This window comes from Erithacus rubecula (genome assembly GCF_903797595.1).
Source record: "Erithacus rubecula genome assembly, chromosome: Z".
In the NCBI taxonomy this organism is placed as follows: domain Eukaryota; kingdom Metazoa; phylum Chordata; class Aves; order Passeriformes; family Muscicapidae; genus Erithacus; species Erithacus rubecula.
Genome location: NC_136661.1, coordinates 23,557,561 through 23,575,579, shown reverse-complemented (window position 1 = coordinate 23,575,579; position 18,019 = coordinate 23,557,561). Strand labels below are relative to the sequence as shown.

The window sequence follows — 18,019 nt, the reverse complement described above, 5'->3', positions numbered from 1 at the left end:
ACATCAGCTGCTGTTTGTGCCAGACCAAAGAAGGATGCTTCTGGGTCTTTCATTAGGACCTACTTACTTCTCCTTATGCAAGGACTTTGCTGACGGCAACAGGGGAGGCAAAGGTGTCATTTTGACTCCCCTCTGAACAGCCACAGGAATTAATGTAGGGCTATGCATCCAGCACCAAAAACAGTTTCATGTTTTGGATTCTGCTGTGATGTCAGCCATTCCATAGGGCACTTCCCATGGTACTAGTGACACCTTTCAGTTTCCAAATCACTCTTCTATTTTTATTTCAATAGTAGTCTCTATAGTTTAGCCAGTGAATAGTTCCTCTGGTGTTTTTCAACATCATGATCTGATTAGTAAGCACAAACACCAGAGCTTTAGGTGGCAGAGAGATTTTTTTGCGGCACACAGATGTCCCTTCATGTGACACATCACAGCAGTTAAAGGTCCAAATGAACCAGGGAAAAAGGTGTGCTGTACTTGTGTCAGCTGACTAATGATGCACTATTTGATTTTAGTATGTGCTGGCCGCCCTTACCCAAACACACCTCAGCTACTATATCTAGTTGCTTTGAGCCCTACAGCTGTAATTCTGCATTTTCAAAAGTACCAGCAATGTACTTGTCCATCAGGGCTGCCCTATTTTTTTTGTTGTAAGGTATCTGCTGTTTGGAAGCAGAGAACTGCTCTTGCTTGAGGCAATGTTTGCTAAATTTATACAAGCTTAGAATGATTCCAGTACCTTCAAACACTGTATTTTTGAGTATTTTTTTCTTTTTCAGCATTGCTTTACAATACAGATTGTTTTCATTTTTTCTAGACAGATGTCCAAACAAAATTTGCATGTCCCTTCCTGCCAGCCGAGCTGGCTTGCTCAGCTGGTGCTTGTTCAGCAGTGGAGGATCCTGCACTGGTGCTGAGGTCACTTCCCTGCAGTTTCACCTTCCCCCACAACTCCTGGATCCTACACAGGACATGCTCTATGCAGCCTCCGGCCAGAAGAGATTTGTTTCTTGTACTCCACCATCAAATTAATTTCCTGCCTTTCAATTCTGTCCCTGTGCTCAAAATGCAGCTTCTCTGTCCCTACACCTGTCAGCCCCAAAACCTTCCAGGCTCTGTCAGGTCTATCTGCTTGTTGCAGTCACAGTGCTTTGATCTGGCTCCTGCCTTTACGCAACCCACAGCTTCCTTTTCCAAACCACCAATCTATTTGCTGTCACCACTCACTTGGCTCAGCCAGGTCTCATCTGATTGATCACCTGGGGTTTTTTCTTATTATTTTAAAAACTTTTCCTTTTCAAGAGGCAGTCTTCTGCATATCACAACACATCTGAAGTTTTAATTGAAGTTCTCATAAATGCACTGCAAACCTCCCAAACCATGCCACCTGGTACCCTTGCAGTCCCATATGTTTCAGAAGCAGGCAAAACAGCTCTTGTCATCACAAAGGACAAAACTCTGGGAAGCTGGATGCTTATGCCACAGCTGAATTTGAAACCTGAACTCAGCAGTTCAAAGGAAACAAGAAGAAAAGATGGAAAGTTAAGGAAGGTAATAAATACAGAAGCCCTCTGCTGCCGAGGCTGTGAGTGGGCCCACCAAAACAATTACACGGTGATGAAAACATGCTGAACCTGACAGGGCTGGAAACAGACACTTCCCAGGAAGGACTCAAGATGAGAAAGCACTCTCCACTCCCTAAAGAATCAGACAAGGCCACACACTCAGAGGACATGAAGGCTTTGGGTGATTACCTGTGACATGGAGTCACCCCCTGTGAGCCAATATGGGGAGCTCCCATCCTCTCACATTTCCTCAGCACTGATAAGGGGAGATTCAGTGCTCAAAGGCTGGGCCACCGAAAATGAGGCTGCAGAAAGTGCCCCTTTCAGACCCTCCACTTTGTCTGCCATCTCTTGTGGCAGGGATCACATTGATCTATCCAGCACTGCTGGATAAAAGAGAGCTCCTTCCAGAAATGCAGGAAATAACAACACTGCCTGGATGTTGCTCTGTGGGACTGTCACCCTGGTGTGACCAGATATCCCACTTTGACAGCCAGTTTGGCTTCATTTTCTGCCAGCCACTGTCACTGAGAGATCACCTGAGGGACAGAGGACCTCCAACTGCATACTTCTCTCCTTGTCTACTTCTTGGGGGCACAAAACCAGAATAATTACCTTAGCTTCACCCCCAAAATTGAGATGGTGCAAGGCCTCCTTAAGGGAGTTCCTCAAGTAGGGAAGTCACAAGGGGCTGAGCTGGCACCATTGCCCCACAATGCAGCCATGACTACTACTCCAGAAAGGGGAGAGAGGGTGGGCTGTTCCCTGTGGAGGTACCAGCTCCAGCATTTGGAGGCTCTGTTCATGGACTGGCATGGGCACCTGTACCTGCTAGCAGAGGTTGATGAGGCTGATAATGGGTTGGTGAAGGTGATCACACACTCCAGCATCTCCCCTGCCAGGAACACGGGCCCACGGCTCAGCTTGGCCAACACTTCAATCATGGTTTGGACAGTCCTGCTGCACACCTGCCAAAAAAAGCCAACAGTGGGCATGTTATCACAGAACCATAGTTTCAAGGAATCACTGAACGGTTTGGGGTGGAAGAGTCCTTAAATATATAATTTTTTTTCCAATCTTCTGCCACGGGCAGGGACACCTCCCACCAGACCAGATTGCTCAGGACCCCATCTAGCTTGGCACTGAACCCTTCCAGGTATAAAGCATCTCCAATTTCTCTAGGCAACCTGTGCCAGTGCCTCACCACCCTTTTCATAGTAAAGATATTCGTCTTAATATTTAATCTAAACGTAGTCTCTTTCAATAGTTTAAAGCCATTCACCCTTGTGCTGCCAGGGACACACGGAGAGAGAGCTGGGTAATGTAACTAAGGGGGAATGGGGACACAGATACATACACACACAGGAAGTGTGGGGGAAAACACGCACAGCCCGATCCTTACAAACATGTAAGCCTTCTTCTCAGGTCTACACAGGTAAGGGGGGTAAGAATGCACCGCGACGGTGAGAAAGGACAGCTCTGACACCCGCGGGCCTTTAGTCCCTAACGCAGACACGCACACGGATAGCTCTACCCGAGGGATCAGGGACACGGGGCCGCAAAATTTCCGCAGCTCCCGCCTCGGGCCCACTCACCACCCGCACAGGCCGCGCTCGCCGTCCGGCACCACTGCAGGCCCGGCTCCCCTCAGCCGCTCGGCGGGGATCGGCAGCGCTCGGGCAGAGTTCGGCAAGGCTCGGGTAGCGCTCGGGAAGCCTCGTCACTCGGCAACATTCGGCAACACTCGTGCTACACTCGGCAACACTCGGAAACATTCGGGCTACACTCGGATACACTCGTGTTACATTCGGCAACACTCGGGCAGAATTCGGGCACCCGCGTTCGGCGCACGGGCTGCTACCGGCAGAATTCGGGCAGCGCTCGGCAGCTCTCGCACGCCCCTCAGCCGCGCTCGCTCAGCGCTCGGCTACTCTCGGAATCTGCTCGGCGGCGCTCGGCCGGGCGCCCCCGGGGAGCGGCGGCGGGGCGGGTCGGTGTTTCCGCCGTGCCCCGGGGGCGCGGGCGGGGCGGGGCGGGGCGGTGAAGAAGAGGGCGCGCACGGGGCGGGGGGCGGTGATGGCGGCGGCGGAGGAGGAGGCGGCGGCGGGGCCGCTGATGCGGCGCTACGAGGGGGCAGCGCAGGGCCGCGGCGTGGCGGCGGACGGCTGGCGCGTCTGCCTGGCACACAGCTTCGAGGAGCTGCGGCAGCCCTACGGCGCCGGGGACGTGCCAGTCCGCGATGTCCTGCGGCACGTCGGTCTCGGCTTGCGGTACGGCGGGGGATGGAGGGGGCCGGGAGCACACCGGGATGAGGGAGGGCGTCCCGCGGGGGTCACAGCTTTGCGCTGGAGCCGCTCGGGGCCGCGGGGCCTCGACCCGGGCAGGCACCGGCGGTGTCCCGGTGTACAGAGGGCAGAGTCTGCCGGATCACGGAAGGCCCCAGGCTGGCGGAGCCGCCCTCCTGCCGCCCGGAGCTGCCGGCACCCTCCAGCCTTCCTGACACCGGCGCTGGGAGCAATTGGTGCTAAAGGGGCAACACCCGGCGCTTGGGCTCCTCAGAACGGGGGGAGCTGGGAGGACTGGGAGCATCTCTTGGCGATGGGGATCCCCATCTCCCACCCCCAGAACTCAACGCTGCCGCATCGTCCCCAGTGCTGGCAGCTGGAGGTTAAACTGGGGCCAGCTGGGAAGGGTTTGCAACGCTGTGTGCTGTGGCAGGTTTGGGAACGGGGCACTTCTCCCGGCTTTGCGCTGGGGTGAGCTGGAAGTAACGACAGAGAGCACGCGTGGAAAGTGACAGTGTTGTTTTAACCTTTATTGCTGGAGTCCGAATGCTGACAGTGTTTGTGCACCCGTCAGGCTGAACGCTGGGACCAGTGATGGCATTGCTTATTTCCTTGTGCTGGATTTATGACTCCTGCCTCCATTTTCTGCTGGTGTCTTTGGAGGCTGCCTCTTGCCAAGCTGGTTCCTGCAAAGCTGGATGAAAGGGCAGATTCTGGATTGCCTCAGGGTTTATGGCATGCTGGTCTGACCTGAGACAACCCAGTGGAAACCTGGGCACTGGGAAGGGAGAGTGTGGGTCATGCACCGAAGATAAATAAAGGCTGCTGGAAAAGCCGCCGTGGCAGGTTGGGATGAGCTGAGCATGTGGGAAAGCATGAAGTTCTGGTGGGGTGAGCAGTTAGAAGAAGCGATCCTGGCCTTGTGCTTATTGAAGTCTGGAAGTGCCTTGTATCAGTCCTAGGAAAAAGTCTTTTAAAGCAAGAAGCTTGAAGTCAAACTACTGCTTCTTCTCCTGTTCAAGTTTTGAATGTAATTTGATTGCTATCTCAAAATACTTTTGCAATGGCAAGAACTTCCTTGCAAGGAAATTCTAGCCTCAAGAGCAGACGAGACAAAGTACCAGGATGATGAGAAATACGTGTATGGGTTTGATTTAAAACCCAGGGCCAATGTTATTGGCTGAAATGACATCCCATTCAGGGATGTGAGAATATATGGGAGGCTGCATGCTCCAGGCATTGGTAGGCACCTCAACATCTGCCTGGCTGGGGCAGCCAGCTCATGGAAACCTCGTTGCTGGTGGTGTGAGAGGAACCTGGAGCCCAGTTCTGTGTTTTGGTGCAGTGGTCTGTGAAGCCCTGCAGGTTGGCCTGCCCTTTCCTGAATGACCCATGATGAGTGGCCCCTGTGCCAGGGATGTTCTCAAAACTTGGTATTGATATTGGCTTGGTGCATCAAGTGCAAAGTCGCCTGGTGCAGGTGTTTGTAGCCACTAGGAGTGCCTTGGGGTCACTGCACATCTTGGGCTCAGGAATCCAGGACCAGCAGAGGAGCTGCCACATCCTGGGTTGATGTTGTTGTATCGAATTAAACATGATAATGGGTGCCCTCTTCTGCAGCACCAGCCCTAGGTGCAGGTGACATGGCTGGGGGTGTTTTCAGCCCTGGGGCAGGATTTTTTGTTAATCAGGGCTCATAGGGGTAGCTCTGGGAGGACATGCGTGTCTGGAAAGAAGGGGTTGTGCAGAGGACTCAACTGGGACTAGCGAGGCAAGAGAAGAGGTGCAGGTAGATTTCCGCCAAGGTGGCTCATGTGTCTTAGGAGGGGTCATGGCATCCAGATCAGCTGGGTGATGTTCAGACAGGTTTTAATTCCACTGCCTATTCAGAGGGGAAGAAATTCCCTCCAGCCCTGACAGGGCTTTTAGTGCTACAGAACACGAAGTCTTTCTCCTGGTTATTCTTCAGCCCCGTCAGAGCTGTTAATAGCCAGCAATTGGGCATCGACCGCTGGACTTCTCTTCTTAGCTTGTGTGATTTTGGGAGAAGCTGGCAGGAGAAGAGTTTGCTATTGAGATGATAAAATGACTGGCAGTGGCAGTAAAGCCCAAACATTTTTTTGTTCTCTGCAAAAACCGTTTCCTGAAATCCATCTCCTGCCTCCTATCCAAGGAGTCAGGGTGCCCCGCTAGGCTGTGCTGCAGACACTCTGCCTGGGCACCTTATTTCCTGTTGCCAGAAGCCTGCTGGGGAAGCAGCTGGGTTGGTTCCCTGACACTGGGTTGAAAAGGAATAATAATCATTTCCTTGAGAGAGAGAGAGAGAGCACTGCCAAAACCTCACCTTGGCAGGGTAAGGCTGGAGTTGTCCTGGCTGGAGAAGAGCAGTTGCAGCAGATATAGCTGGAAGATAGTGGCAGACCCTGTCTCAGGGCAGTCAAGCAGGACAGGCTTGTTCTCTTCATGCCCTGAACCTCCCTGAGCAAAACATCCATAGACAATCGAACACAAAGCTGGGTCTGTAGGAGTGGAGAGCAAGCTGCGTCTAGGTCCTGTGAGGCTGCAACCCAGAAAAATCTCATGCTGAAGGGTTTGGGGACCTCAGGTGTTGGTGAATAAAGGTGAATGCCCAGTAAGCAGTCAAAAAGTCAAGTGAGGGTTGTTTCTGTTTGGTACACTTAGTAGTAGAGGTATCATGGGTTGCCCATTGCCTGTGCTCTGCATCCTGCGAAACCAGGGGTAGGACAGGCTATGTGCTCCTGGTTGGGGTGGTTTTCTACTGGGCAGTATGGCCTGGGTGTCTGCAGGTAGCTCAGGGACATTGCCCACTGTGGGGGCTCCTGTGCCCCCACTGTCCACCTTGGCACCCAGTGCCATGCAGTTGCCAGCTGGGTCTTACCTGACCCAGGCAAGGTTCTCCAGCTTCTGGTATGGTAGCTGATTTCTGTGTGCTAATTATCTCTGTATAGAAGACTTAACTTGGGGCAGTTTATTAGCCAAAGCCAGTACTTTACAAGCACTGACTCGGAGCCCAGCCCTACTCCTGTTGCCTCGAGTGGTGCTGGCACACCCAGCCACAGGTGTGCCCCTGTTTGGGTGTCTTGATTCCCAGACCTTTGGGTGAGAAATTATCTGATGGGCAGTGGCGGTCTGCACAGCTGGTGTGTGGGTGGAGGCAAGTCCCCAGAATCCTGCCAGCTGCAGACAGCAACCATCACCACTTCCAGGGCAAGCTGCCCTGTGCCCTTTGCCCCCAATGATGTGGCACAGGGATGTGGTGCTGTATGGCAATGGGGGCGTGGAGGTTGAAGAGCAAGGCTCATGTCCTTGGAGTGTGTGTCTCCTCTGGGCTTGCACCTCTGATTGCAGGCCTTCCTTACCAGGGCATTGTGTACCAGGCATGGAGATGGTGGCGGTGGTCCTTGTGTGCATTCCCACTTTTCCATTTCCTTCTATGCTATATGAGCTGGGAGTCCTGCTCTTGTGTTGTCCTTGCAGTGAGTCCTGAGCTGCCTGAACTATGCCTGCTTGTGCTTGTTGACTGAGGCATGCTCCAGAAGGGTGATAGAGCCTTATCACCCCTTGTCCTATGGGCACTGGGACCTAGGTTTATGTTGGACATGTCTACAAGGAGGAAAAGCTCAGTGATGCTGAAGGGATGGTGTTGCCAGCTCCTGACTTCTTCAATACTTCTTTTTCCCTTGCAGATACTTCAGGTGGTGGATTAAGAAGACCCGCATAGAGAAGAAATCTGCCTTCATTGACCTCTTGTGTGCTGTTCCTCTGCAGCAGATCTATGGTGAGCCTTCACTTTGGGCACTGGGGTGGGCAGGGATTCATGTGGGGATGTCAGAGTGCTAGATGGTATGAGTGAGTCAAGGAGCTTTTGTGATATGGTCTATGCTGAGTGCCTCTCCTCTGTAGAGAATGGGGGAGTTCCTGAGCCAGGTGTCACCAGTGGGGGGAATGGGGGTGCTAACTATTGGTGTCTTTGCCAGGATGTCCACTGGGCGGAATTGGGGGAGGCACCATCACCCGTGGCTGGCGAGGAGAGTTCTGCCGCTGGCAGCTGAACCCTGGCCTTTACCAATACGAAACTGTCATTGCCAATCAGGTAGGGTCTGCGAGGGGAGAGTCGCTGCAGCAGCCCGGGTGCTTGGGACATCTGCTCCAGGGCTCATCTCATCCCCTGCATGTGCTTCTCTCCTCCACAGTTCACGGTGTGCCTGCGGTGCAAGGGGCAGACGATTTACCAGCAGGTCTTGTCCGTGGAGAGACCCAGCAGCCTGCAGGGCTGGAACTGGGGCTACTGCGGCCACTATGCCTTTTACCACGCCCTGTACCCCCGTGCGTGGCTGGTCTACGAGCTGCCGGGGCAGAAGGTGGTGCTCACCTGCCGACAGGTCTCTCCTGTCATCCCCCATGACTATAAGGTAAGGCGGTGACGGCATCCCCGGGGCAGAGCTGCTTGTTAGCCGGGTTTCCCAACATTTCCCAGTGGTCCCAGGCGGGGGAAGCCCCGCAGCCGTGCGGGAGCTGGGGATTGCAGCAAGGGATGGCTCAGCGCTGCCCGTGCTGGCTGCCAGCCCCAGGCGAGGGTGGCAGCTGTGCTGCTGACACGTCTGACCTTCCTCTTACCCCAGCGCAGCACGTGAGCCTGTATCAACCTGCCGAGCAGATGAGTGATGAGACACCCGGCTGAGCCTAAACGCCGCTTTCCGTCTCTCTGCTGCCCGGCGTGGTGTTTGCCAGCCCAGGGCTTCTCTTTTGAATTTTGTCTTGCCTGCCTCCCAAATTGCTCTGCTGCTGCTCCTCAGCTCGGCAGCAGACTCCAAGACCAAGTTATTATTCCCAATGCTCTTGCTCCCGCTGCATCCTGCGCCGTGTCGCCAGCAACGGGGGAAATGACGCTGCTGCCTGTGGAGCAGGAGCCCTGTAGACAGCGTTCTGTGTCTCTGCCAGGACTCCAGCCTGCCAGTGGGAGTGTTCATCTGGGAGGTGGAGAACGGCAGGGATGAGGACGTGGAAGTGTCCATCATGTTCAGCCTGCAGAACGGCACGGGAGGGAAGGAGGACAGGAGCGGCGGGCACTGGAACGAGCCCTTCATCTTCCAGAAGGATGGAGAGCGGGTTGCTGGAGTCCTGCTGCACCACTGCCCCGCTGTGAACCCCTTCACCCTGGCCATCTCTGCCCGGGAGAAGGTAAAGGGGCTGTGGCTCCTGCTGGAGAGCCCTGCTGGGTGTGGGGGAGCTGCCTGCAGGCAGCTGGTAAAGGATGGGCGTGCAACAGGTTGGGGTTGGCACCGGTTATCAGCACTTGCCTGACACCAGGAGTGGGGACATGTCTTCCCTGAGGGCACCCTCTTTGGGAATGGTGTCAGGAGAGCAGCTGAGGCAACAAGTTTAGACTTGGAGTTGCTGGGCAGCAAGTTTCTGGGGAAGTGAGTGTGATATCCTGGTGATGGTATTGGGGAGTGGAGAGCATGGATCTTCTCCAAAGTAGCAGCTCCTGATGGTGCTCTTCCCTTCCCCAGGCTGGCACAGGAGTCACTCATGTCACGGCATTCAATCCCACGGGATTGGGTAGAGAGGTGTGGCAGGACCTCCTGCAGGATGGCAGGCTGGATTCACCCACTGGTGAGTGCCTCCATCCTCTGTGGGATGGGTGGAGGGGGTGCAAGGGAAATGGGTGGCCACGCTGGTTCTGGGCACCCAAGCCAGGGCAGAGTTCTTTCTTCCAAACTCCTTGGCTGGTTAAAATCCCTCTGGGATGCTGTGGCTTATTCTCAAATTTAGGCTGTATCCAAATTTCCCATTCCTTCCTTGCTGCTCCAAAATCTGTTCATACCATTTTCAGGCTGTTCTTGACTATTAGTTATACATGCCAGTATCTTATTAGTCTCTGTGTGGTTGCACACTGAATTGAGAGTTCTGCTAGGGAGCCAGTGTGCTGCCTAGGCACCTTCCCTCAGTCCTTGTTTCCAGATAAATGAGCTGTGTCTTGTCAAATTTGTTCCTGCCAGCCTTTAACAGTGCTTGGGGTTTAGTGCTGCCATCACTTGCTGTCCTCTTCCTACTGTAACAGTTCTTTGAACATCTCTGGTATTCCTTTGATAATTCTGCATCCATCTGCAGGTGTCTGGTCCCTCCCTTGGGAGGAGCCTTGAAGCAGGGTGGCATCTCTAGCCTTTGCTGCTCCTCTCTTATTACCATAAAAGGTGACCATTTCCCTGATGTCTACCAGTTTCTAAATAAGGTTGATGCTGACAAACTAGTGATGCTGGGTCTTTGCAAGATTTCTCAAGGCTTAAATTATGTAAATGAAGTGTTTACTATATATTTTTTTCCAGAAAATCAAGCTTCCTGCCTAGATGCACTCAAAGGTCTTCAGGCTATTGGGATGTGGTTTTCCTTCATGCATGCCAGACATTATCATAGTCAGGATCTGTGCTTATGTTGCTCTAATGAGTTTACCTTGTGCACATGTCAGAACCAGCATATAATTATCCAGCCACCTCAGGGCTTTTCTTAAATACCATCATGGCTCAAGCACCCTGCAAAAAGCTGGAAACAATGACTGTCCCTAGAAAGTCACAGTGTCTCTGATTGCAGCGCACAGATACAGAGTCATGGGATACTCTGTAGCTTCCATTCATGCCTTGTGGCTTTTCCTGCCTGATTTGTTCCTGTTCTTGAATGACTGAATCTTTTTAACCACTCCTCCCAAGGAAGGTATTTTTTTCCTGTGGCAACATCATCCCTTAAAGCCCTGGGCTGTACCTTCCAGGTTGTACAGGGGCTCATACAAAACCCACTTTCCTCTCCCTCAAGGAGTATGTGAACTTCAGTTACCCTCCCTTTGATCTTCCTTGGTTGTTTAAGAGTACCTTAATTTTTCCTGGCAGGTAAAAGCAGGCCAACAGAGAAAGGGGAAGTGACAGCAGCAGCAGTGTGTGCCAGCTGCAGGGTGCCTGCCCATGGGCACAAGACGTTGGAGCTGGCCCTGGCTTGGGACATGCCCTGTGTTCACTTTGGCTCCAAGGAGAAGCTGCACCTCAGGTAGGTGTGTTGTCCCAGTGGTGTTTGACTCATGCCTTCAGAGCCCCCTTTTCCCCCCTTCCTGACCTGTGTACCATGTGGGGACCTTTTGGCCCACTCCCAACTCCCTGTGGTGCGGTCCTGCAAGCTCAGGGAGGGGACCCTGTGTCCAGCTCCTGCTCCCCCATGCCCCTGCAGCAGCAGTTGAGTTCTGCTGTTCACTGTAGTCCAGTGTCCCTCTGTAGTGTCTGTGTGGGTTTCCCAGGTGGAGCCCACGGGGTGCTCACCAAAACCTCACTTGGCAGGCGGTACACCCGGTTTTTTGGCAGCAAAGGTGATGCTGCTCCTGCACTGTCCCATTATGCCCTGACACACTATGAGGAGTGGGAGAGGAAGATCGAAGCGTGGCAGAATCCCATCCTGGAGAACAGGTAGGGCAGATGGGAGCATCTTCCCAGAGGTCTCCTGTGGTTGGCTGCCACAGGAGCATCACCACCTCAGCCTCTGAGGGTGAGCTTCCCTCTTTCCCACAGCCAGCTGCCTTCCTGGTACAAGTCAGCACTGTTCAATGAGCTCTACTTCATGACGGATGGGGGAACCATCTGGATGGAGGTGCCCCCTGATTGCTGTGCCGAGGACCTGCAGGGGCCGGCGGGGGCGGGACTGTCCCAGCTCCTCCCTGTCCTGCGGGAGTACGGACGGTTTGCTTATTTGGAAGGTAACTCCCAAGGATGTGAGGCATTCTCCCAGCTCAACCCCTCCCATGACTGTAGCCCTGTGTTTTTGACCTGCTGTGGGGATGGTTTCCACACTTTGCTTGTGGGGAGCAGTGGTATTCCCAGGAAAAGCCCTTGCAGCCCTGAAGGATGTGGCATGAAGTGTTCCCCAGATCCCTGGCGCCTATGTAGAGGATGAAAACCCTCTTTGAATGGGAGCCTCTGCCTGTACTGGGAAAGAGCCCCTGTCCTGGGCCATGTGCAGGGAGGCCCTTTCCCCCTTTTCCCTGCCCATGGCAGTCTCTTCCCCTCACCATCTGCCCCGTCCTGCCAGGCCAGGAGTACCGCATGTACAACACCTACGATGTCCATTTCTACGCCTCCTTCGCTCTCATCCTGCTGTGGCCCAAGCTGCAGATCAGCCTGCAGTATGACATTGGTGAGTGTCCCCAGAGGCCCTGCCTTGCTGCCAGGGGAAGGGACGGGGGGTTGGAGACAGCTGCTGCTCTAGAGATGTGTGCCATGGAGGCAGCATTCCCCTGCAGCCCCTCTGCTGTGCCCACCACTTGCAGCCCTGCAATGCTGCTGCCTCAGCCTGTCTGTGCCCAGCACTGGGGGTGCCTTCTTGCCATGCTGGGGGTGCACAGCTGCCTCTGCCTGCCCTGGGGAAGCCTCTGGTGTTCCCATCTCTGGATCTCCCATCTGTGCCCCTTGAAGAGCAGACACACAGAGCTGTTTGCAGACTCCCAGTGCTCTGGCTGGGTTTGGTGGCTGCCTGTTGGTGGCCTGGGTAGTGGTGTGGAACACAGCCCATTGCTGGGCTCTTTTAGGACTGGGCCCACTGGATTCCCTTCCTAAAGCTGTCCCTTTAAGGGGTAGTGACAGTTGCATGTCCCCTGCTGAGTGGGGGATGGAAAACTTGTCCCCTCAGCCTTTTGGAGAGGGTTGTGATCTTGGAACTCCAAAGCGCAGCCTGGCATGCTGGTGCTGGCGATCCTGCCCGTGCTTATGCTTGAAGATTTCTGCAGCAGTTTCTGCTGCCCTTTTTGTGTGACCTGATTTGTGTCCTCTGCAGCTGTCGCTGTTGTGAACGAGGATGTCCAGCCTCGGCAGTACCTCATGTGTGGTCAGACATCCCAGGTGAAGATTAAGAATGTGGTGCCACATGACATTGGGGACCCAGGTGAGGGGTCTGTTGGGCCTGTGTGGGAGCAGATGGGAGGTCAAGCGGTGGGAAATGGGTATGGTGCTTGAAATACACTGTTTTTTATTGTCACGCATTGGAACTGGAACTGGGAAGTTGTGGTGCCACCATCCCTGGTGTATTTAAGAGAAGTGTAGGTGTGGCACTTAGGGATGTGGTTCAGTGATGGGCTTAGCAGTGCTGAGAAGTCTTTTCCAACTTAAATGATTCTGTCATTCTATATTTTCTGGGAATGGAAAGCTGAATGGTGTGGGGTGGTGATGAAGACCGTGCTGCATGGAGCTTTTACAAGGGAGACGGAGGGAAGTAGCAGGAAGTCTGTTCTCGCTAGAGATGGCACAGGGTACAGCATATTATTTCAGTGCTGTTTGTTCACAGCACCCCTGGGTCCTTGCTCCTGTGTAGGAGAAGGGATGTTTGTTACTTGCTGCCCTGCTCCATCTGGTCTGTCCTGGTTTAGATGATGAGCCATGGCAGCGTGTCAATGCCTACCTGATGCACGACACTGCTGACTGGAAGGACCTCAACCTGAAGTTTGTGCTGCAGGTGTATCGTGACTACTACCTGACACGTGACTCCCTGTACCTGCAGGACATGTGGCCAGTGTGCCAGGTACTGGGACATCAGACCATGGGGCACTATCCTTTCCCACTTCTCTCAGGAGCCAAGCTGCTTACTCAGAGCATGGATGCTCCTGAACAGAGTGTGGGGGGCTTCCAGGATGTGAGTACTGCGTGACCATCTCCTGCCTCTCCCACAGGCTGTGATGGAGTCAGAGATGAAGTTTGACACGGATAACGATGGGCTCATTGAAAACGGTGGCTTTGCTGACCAGACATATGATGCGTGGGTGGTGCATGGAGCCAGGTGAGCAAGAGAGGCAAGTGGGGGTTGGAGATGGGGGCTGTGGGGTAGGGACATAGCTCAGAGCTGCACCTTTGTATCCCATTTGTCATGGAACCCTTGAGGTGTCCCACATTGCTGATAGTGCTCTCTTTGGCAGTGCCTACTGTGGTGGACTGTGGCTGGCTGCTGTCTGCATGATGTGCAAGATGGCAGAGGTGCTTGGGGATGCTAAGACCCGGCAGAAGTACCTGGACATCCTGAACAAGGGCAAGGAGGCTTTTGAGAGGATGCTCTGGAACGGTGAGTGCTCAGCAGTGGGGAATCAAGCTCAGCTGGCCGTGCTTCCCTTGGAAGGGAATGGCTCTTTCTTGGATCATGGAGCCTTGTGGGAAATGGGGGAAGGAAGGGAGATATCCCTGCAAGATGGGGGGAAGGAAGGAAGATGCTTCCCCTCTAAATGGAGGGGAAGAAGCAGATGTCTAGGAGGAAAAGGTGTGGAAAAGAAACAAGAGTCTTTTCAGAAAAGCAGCTGTGCTTGTGCCACACTGTGAGGTGTTTAGAGCCAATGTCCTCATCTGTTTGTTTTAAACTGTTCCCTGCCTTTTCTAGGAAAATACTACAACTATGATAGCAGTGGAAGTAACACATCCAGCAGCATCATGTCAGACCAGTGTGCTGGGCAGTGGTTTCTCGGAGCTTGTGGTCTGGACCTAGGGGAGTTTGAGGTAGGAGAAGGGGCTGTGTGGTGTGGCCGGGGTAAGATGGGACCTGTGGCAGGAGGGAAGTAGCACAGTGGTGGAATATGTTGGGGGTTACACTCCAGGGCTGGGGTGGGTGGTAGCTGCCTGCTCTCTCACTCTGCACACACTAGTGGAGGCTGTCGGATGGATATAGCAGAATCCATCCTAAACCAAAACCCGTTCACAGAGAGGCCATTCAGCAGGGAGGTGCAACTGCAGCTAGCTTTGGCCCAGTGGGGTTTGCTCTGGACAAGGTACTATTTGTTTAAAAATGATAGAAAAAGGGGTGTGAAAATTTCCACTGCCCTAAAAAGTCCAGAATTAATATTGGAGGGAGCTACAGCTTATTCCAAGTCCTGAAGTCTGTGGCTCTTCAGTTGAAAGAGGAGAATTGGTTGCAGGCTCCTCATGTCTGGTGGGATGGTCAGAGCAGCTGCTGGTGCTGCAATGCCTTGAAGAGAGAGGGGCAGGAGAAACATTGGGATATTTATACCCTGTGGGCAGTTATGACAGCAAAGCTTTCTGGTGGGCATGGACAGGCAAAGGTCTCAGCTGAGTGAAGGGAGGACTGGCTTTGCCTGTGGGAGGGTGACAAATCACATCACTGTCTGTTGGGAAATCAGAGGGGAGCTTCAGATTTGGGGAGAAAACAGTAAATGTGGTACAGTCCAGAATCTGGCTTGCCTTTCCCTATCCTCAGACTCCTGCTGCTAAAGGTGCCACTTCTCCCTGCTCTCTGCTGAGCTCTGAGCTGACTGGAGGTGGGACTGGTGAATTTTTCTCCTCTGTTACTCTGACATTCCATTTTTTCCAAGCATTTTGGTCCATTGCCTGGCCATAACCTCATTAATGTGGCCTTGCTGCGTGCCCAAGTCAGCAGCAAACGAGTCAGAAATGCAATGTAAGAGCAGCCTGTGACCCAGTCCTGAAGCAAGTGTGCCCCAAAGCTTTGGCCAGAGATGGGCACACCAGCCCTTCACTGATTGCCACAGCAGTCCCTGGGTTTGTCTGCAGATAAGGCACACTGGGGAAAGATGTCAGCAGGGATGCTTGGCTTGAGCATAGAGAGAAGGGGTTTGCTGCTTTTGCTTGGAGTCTGCCAAAGCTCTCTGGTGGGACTGCCCAGCCTTTCCTGACAAGATCCTGCCTGCTGTCATCCCAGCCTCTGCTTCCCCTGACTCTGGTGTCACCAGACTAAGTGTCTGGCACATCCCTGTGCTGTGCTCATGAGCCTCATGGCACTTGTTGCTCTTGCAAGTGACAACTGTAAAGCAGATGAGCATAGTATGGTTAGTCAGGCCCCCAAGGCAAACCCCCAAGCAATGAGGAAGGGGCTTGGCTGGTGACTGTGAGTGAGAGGCTGGTTTTGGAGGTTGACTAGGTGAATGGGCTGTCAGCATTCTCTCGAGTAATGTGGAATGTGGTTCAGCACCTCTCTGTTAAGTACTTTGAGTGCTTTTTTATCCTTTTTGTGTAAGAGATGTTTCACTGCATCCTGTTGCTTTTCTGGGGTAGGATATTTATTGCTACTAACCCAGCGAGCAGTGTTGCCGTTTTGCTGATGGAAAATTTTTATCCTGCTCCAGACCCAACCTGCAGGGTCCACATGAGCACCAAGCCCATCTCTGTCTGCCCAGGTTTTCCCCAAGAGTCACATTCTCAGCGCACTCAGGACCATCTTTGAGAAGAACGTGCTGAGCTTTGCGGGCGGCACCATGGGGGCCGTGAACGGCATGAGACCCGACGGCGTGCCCGACACCTCCAGCGTCCAGTCCAGCGAGGTGTGGATCGGCGTGGTCTATTCCCTGGCTGCCACCATGATCCAGGAGGTGAGTGGGTGTAGCTGCCTGGGCTAGGGTGGTTCTAGCTTTGGGCTGCTACGGGGTCCCGATAGCTCCGAGGGCTGCCGAGGCAGAGTCAGCTACTCAGCTAGCAAAGAGACACTTCGGGAGTCTCTGTAGAGGTTCTGAAAATAGCTTTCTTTCTTTGGAGGGTTCTACCAGCGAAATCTGGTTGCATAACACAGCAAGGGGTCTTTATAGATTTCAGGGGCATTGAATTTCTAACCAGTAAAATTATAAATTGAGAAACTATCCAATTACTTTAAGATTCTAGATGAGAAAGGACCAATCATCTAGTAAAGCTAAATACCAATAGAAATCCTAAATGATAACACAGGTTTTGGCAGGGAGCAGGGGCATCAGTCATGAAAGGTTTAATTGTCTCAGGACACAAGATCCCAAGGGCCTTTCTCAGGCACAGTTGTATTATCCACAAGTGGGGATGCTGCTGTCACGCTCCCCAGCGTGTGCTCCTTGGCCGTGGGCGTGCTGATGGGGCTGTCCCCTCTCCTGCAGGGCATGGTGGAGGAAGGCTTCCGTACGGCAGAGGGCTGCTACCGGACGGTTTGGGAACGGCTGGGCATGGCTTTCCAGACGCCCGAGGCCTATCGGGAGAAGAAGGTGTACCGCTCGCTGGCCTACATGCGGCCCCTCAGCATCTGGAGCATGCAGCTGGCCCTGGAGCGCCGGGCTGGCCGGGCACCGGCACCGGCACCGCTCCCCCAGGGACAACCTTGAGCCTCGTGGGACTGGGCAGGGCACCGGGTGCACCAGGGGCTGGGGGGGCTGCTGATGGCAGGCAGGGACCCTCCCCTCCCGCTCTGTGCTAGTACTCACATTGCTGTTTTCCTTCCCTACCTCCACTACATGCCCTTGACCTCAGGGGGCTTGCAGCCGCTGATGCTGAGCACAAGGGGGGAACCAGAGGTGCGGGGATATCTCATCAGAGCGCAGTGGGTTAAGGAGTTGCTGCTGGAGCCTGTGCCTCCCCTTCCCCATTGCTCGGAGCTCTGAGAGTCTGCAGGCTCCCCAGCCATCCCAAACTGCAGCTGGTACCTTGTCCAGGGCCACAGGAGACCTCTCTCCTGCAGTCATTGGGCTGGGTAAACTGTAGACCTGTCCTGCAGGGGGCAAAGGGTGTGGGTGAATGTGTGTGTGAGGACATTGGACTGGTGCACTCAGGCACATGGATGCTGTAGCTGTCCTGGGGTGACACTGCACATACTGACTGGCTCTGCCCCAGGGGGGCCTGTGGCAGATACAATCCCCAGGGGAGACCCGGCTCCCTGGATGTGACAATCTGAGCCCAAGAAGCAGGTCCTGGTCTGGTACCATGGCCCCCCTCCCTGCTGGTGCCGGGGGCAGGCAGTGGAGCACATTTAAGGGGATAAATCACTTCAATTCTTAATAAATCTGTCCAGCTGTCTACTCCTATTCTTATTTGGTGTCTTCTTTTCACCAGACCAGACCAAAAGAGAAAATCCTTTCTACTCCAATATTTCTTCCTGGGTTGGGCTGGAGGGCTAGGGTGACAAGGAGGGGACAAATCCCACTGGTGGATGACTCTTGTGGAGTATTGTAAAGGGAGCAGAATCTGCCTCCTTCATCCACTTCTTCACATGTAATAGCAGAGGGTAAGGGCCTGCTTCTTGCTTGGCTCTTGGCTCTGCCCTGCCTTGCAGGCAGCAGAGGAGAGAACATCTCTCCTCAGAAGGCCTCTATGGGGAGCAGCTGAGCCACAAGGCTGCAAAACCTTGACTAAATCGAGTCCCCTTCTGCCC

The 18,019-nt window shown here is 53.8% G+C and overlaps 2 protein-coding genes across 2 annotated transcripts in view; one reads left to right on the top strand and one right to left on the bottom strand.

The window, feature by feature from the left end:
* RGP1 (RGP1 homolog, RAB6A GEF complex partner 1) overlaps nt 1-3,291 on the bottom strand; it is a 5,035-nt gene extending 1,744 nt beyond the window's left edge. The window contains exons 1-2 of the mRNA XM_079330654.1: nt 3,164-3,291; nt 2,242-2,536 (exon numbers count right to left, since the gene is read on the bottom strand). Coding sequence (XP_079186780.1) covers nt 2,242-2,512 — 271 coding nt within the window. The 5' untranslated portion in view covers nt 2,513-2,536; nt 3,164-3,291. The remainder of the gene's footprint in view (nt 1-2,241; nt 2,537-3,163) is intronic.
* A 321-nt stretch (nt 3,292-3,612) lies between these two features.
* On the top strand, nt 3,613-17,666 carry GBA2 (glucosylceramidase beta 2). Its single transcript, XM_079330324.1, has 17 exons — nt 3,613-3,838; nt 7,561-7,652; nt 7,852-7,967; nt 8,068-8,286; nt 8,816-9,055; nt 9,388-9,490; nt 10,759-10,912; nt 11,197-11,322; nt 11,425-11,609; nt 11,942-12,046; nt 12,683-12,790; nt 13,272-13,423; nt 13,572-13,678; nt 13,815-13,957; nt 14,267-14,382; nt 16,035-16,226; nt 16,755-17,666. The coding sequence occupies exons 1-17, from the start codon at nt 3,645-3,647 to the stop codon at nt 16,974-16,976; spliced, it is 2,574 nt and encodes an 857-aa protein (XP_079186450.1). The 5' UTR covers nt 3,613-3,644; the 3' UTR covers nt 16,977-17,666.
* Nucleotides 17,667-18,019: the final 353 nt, after the last annotated feature.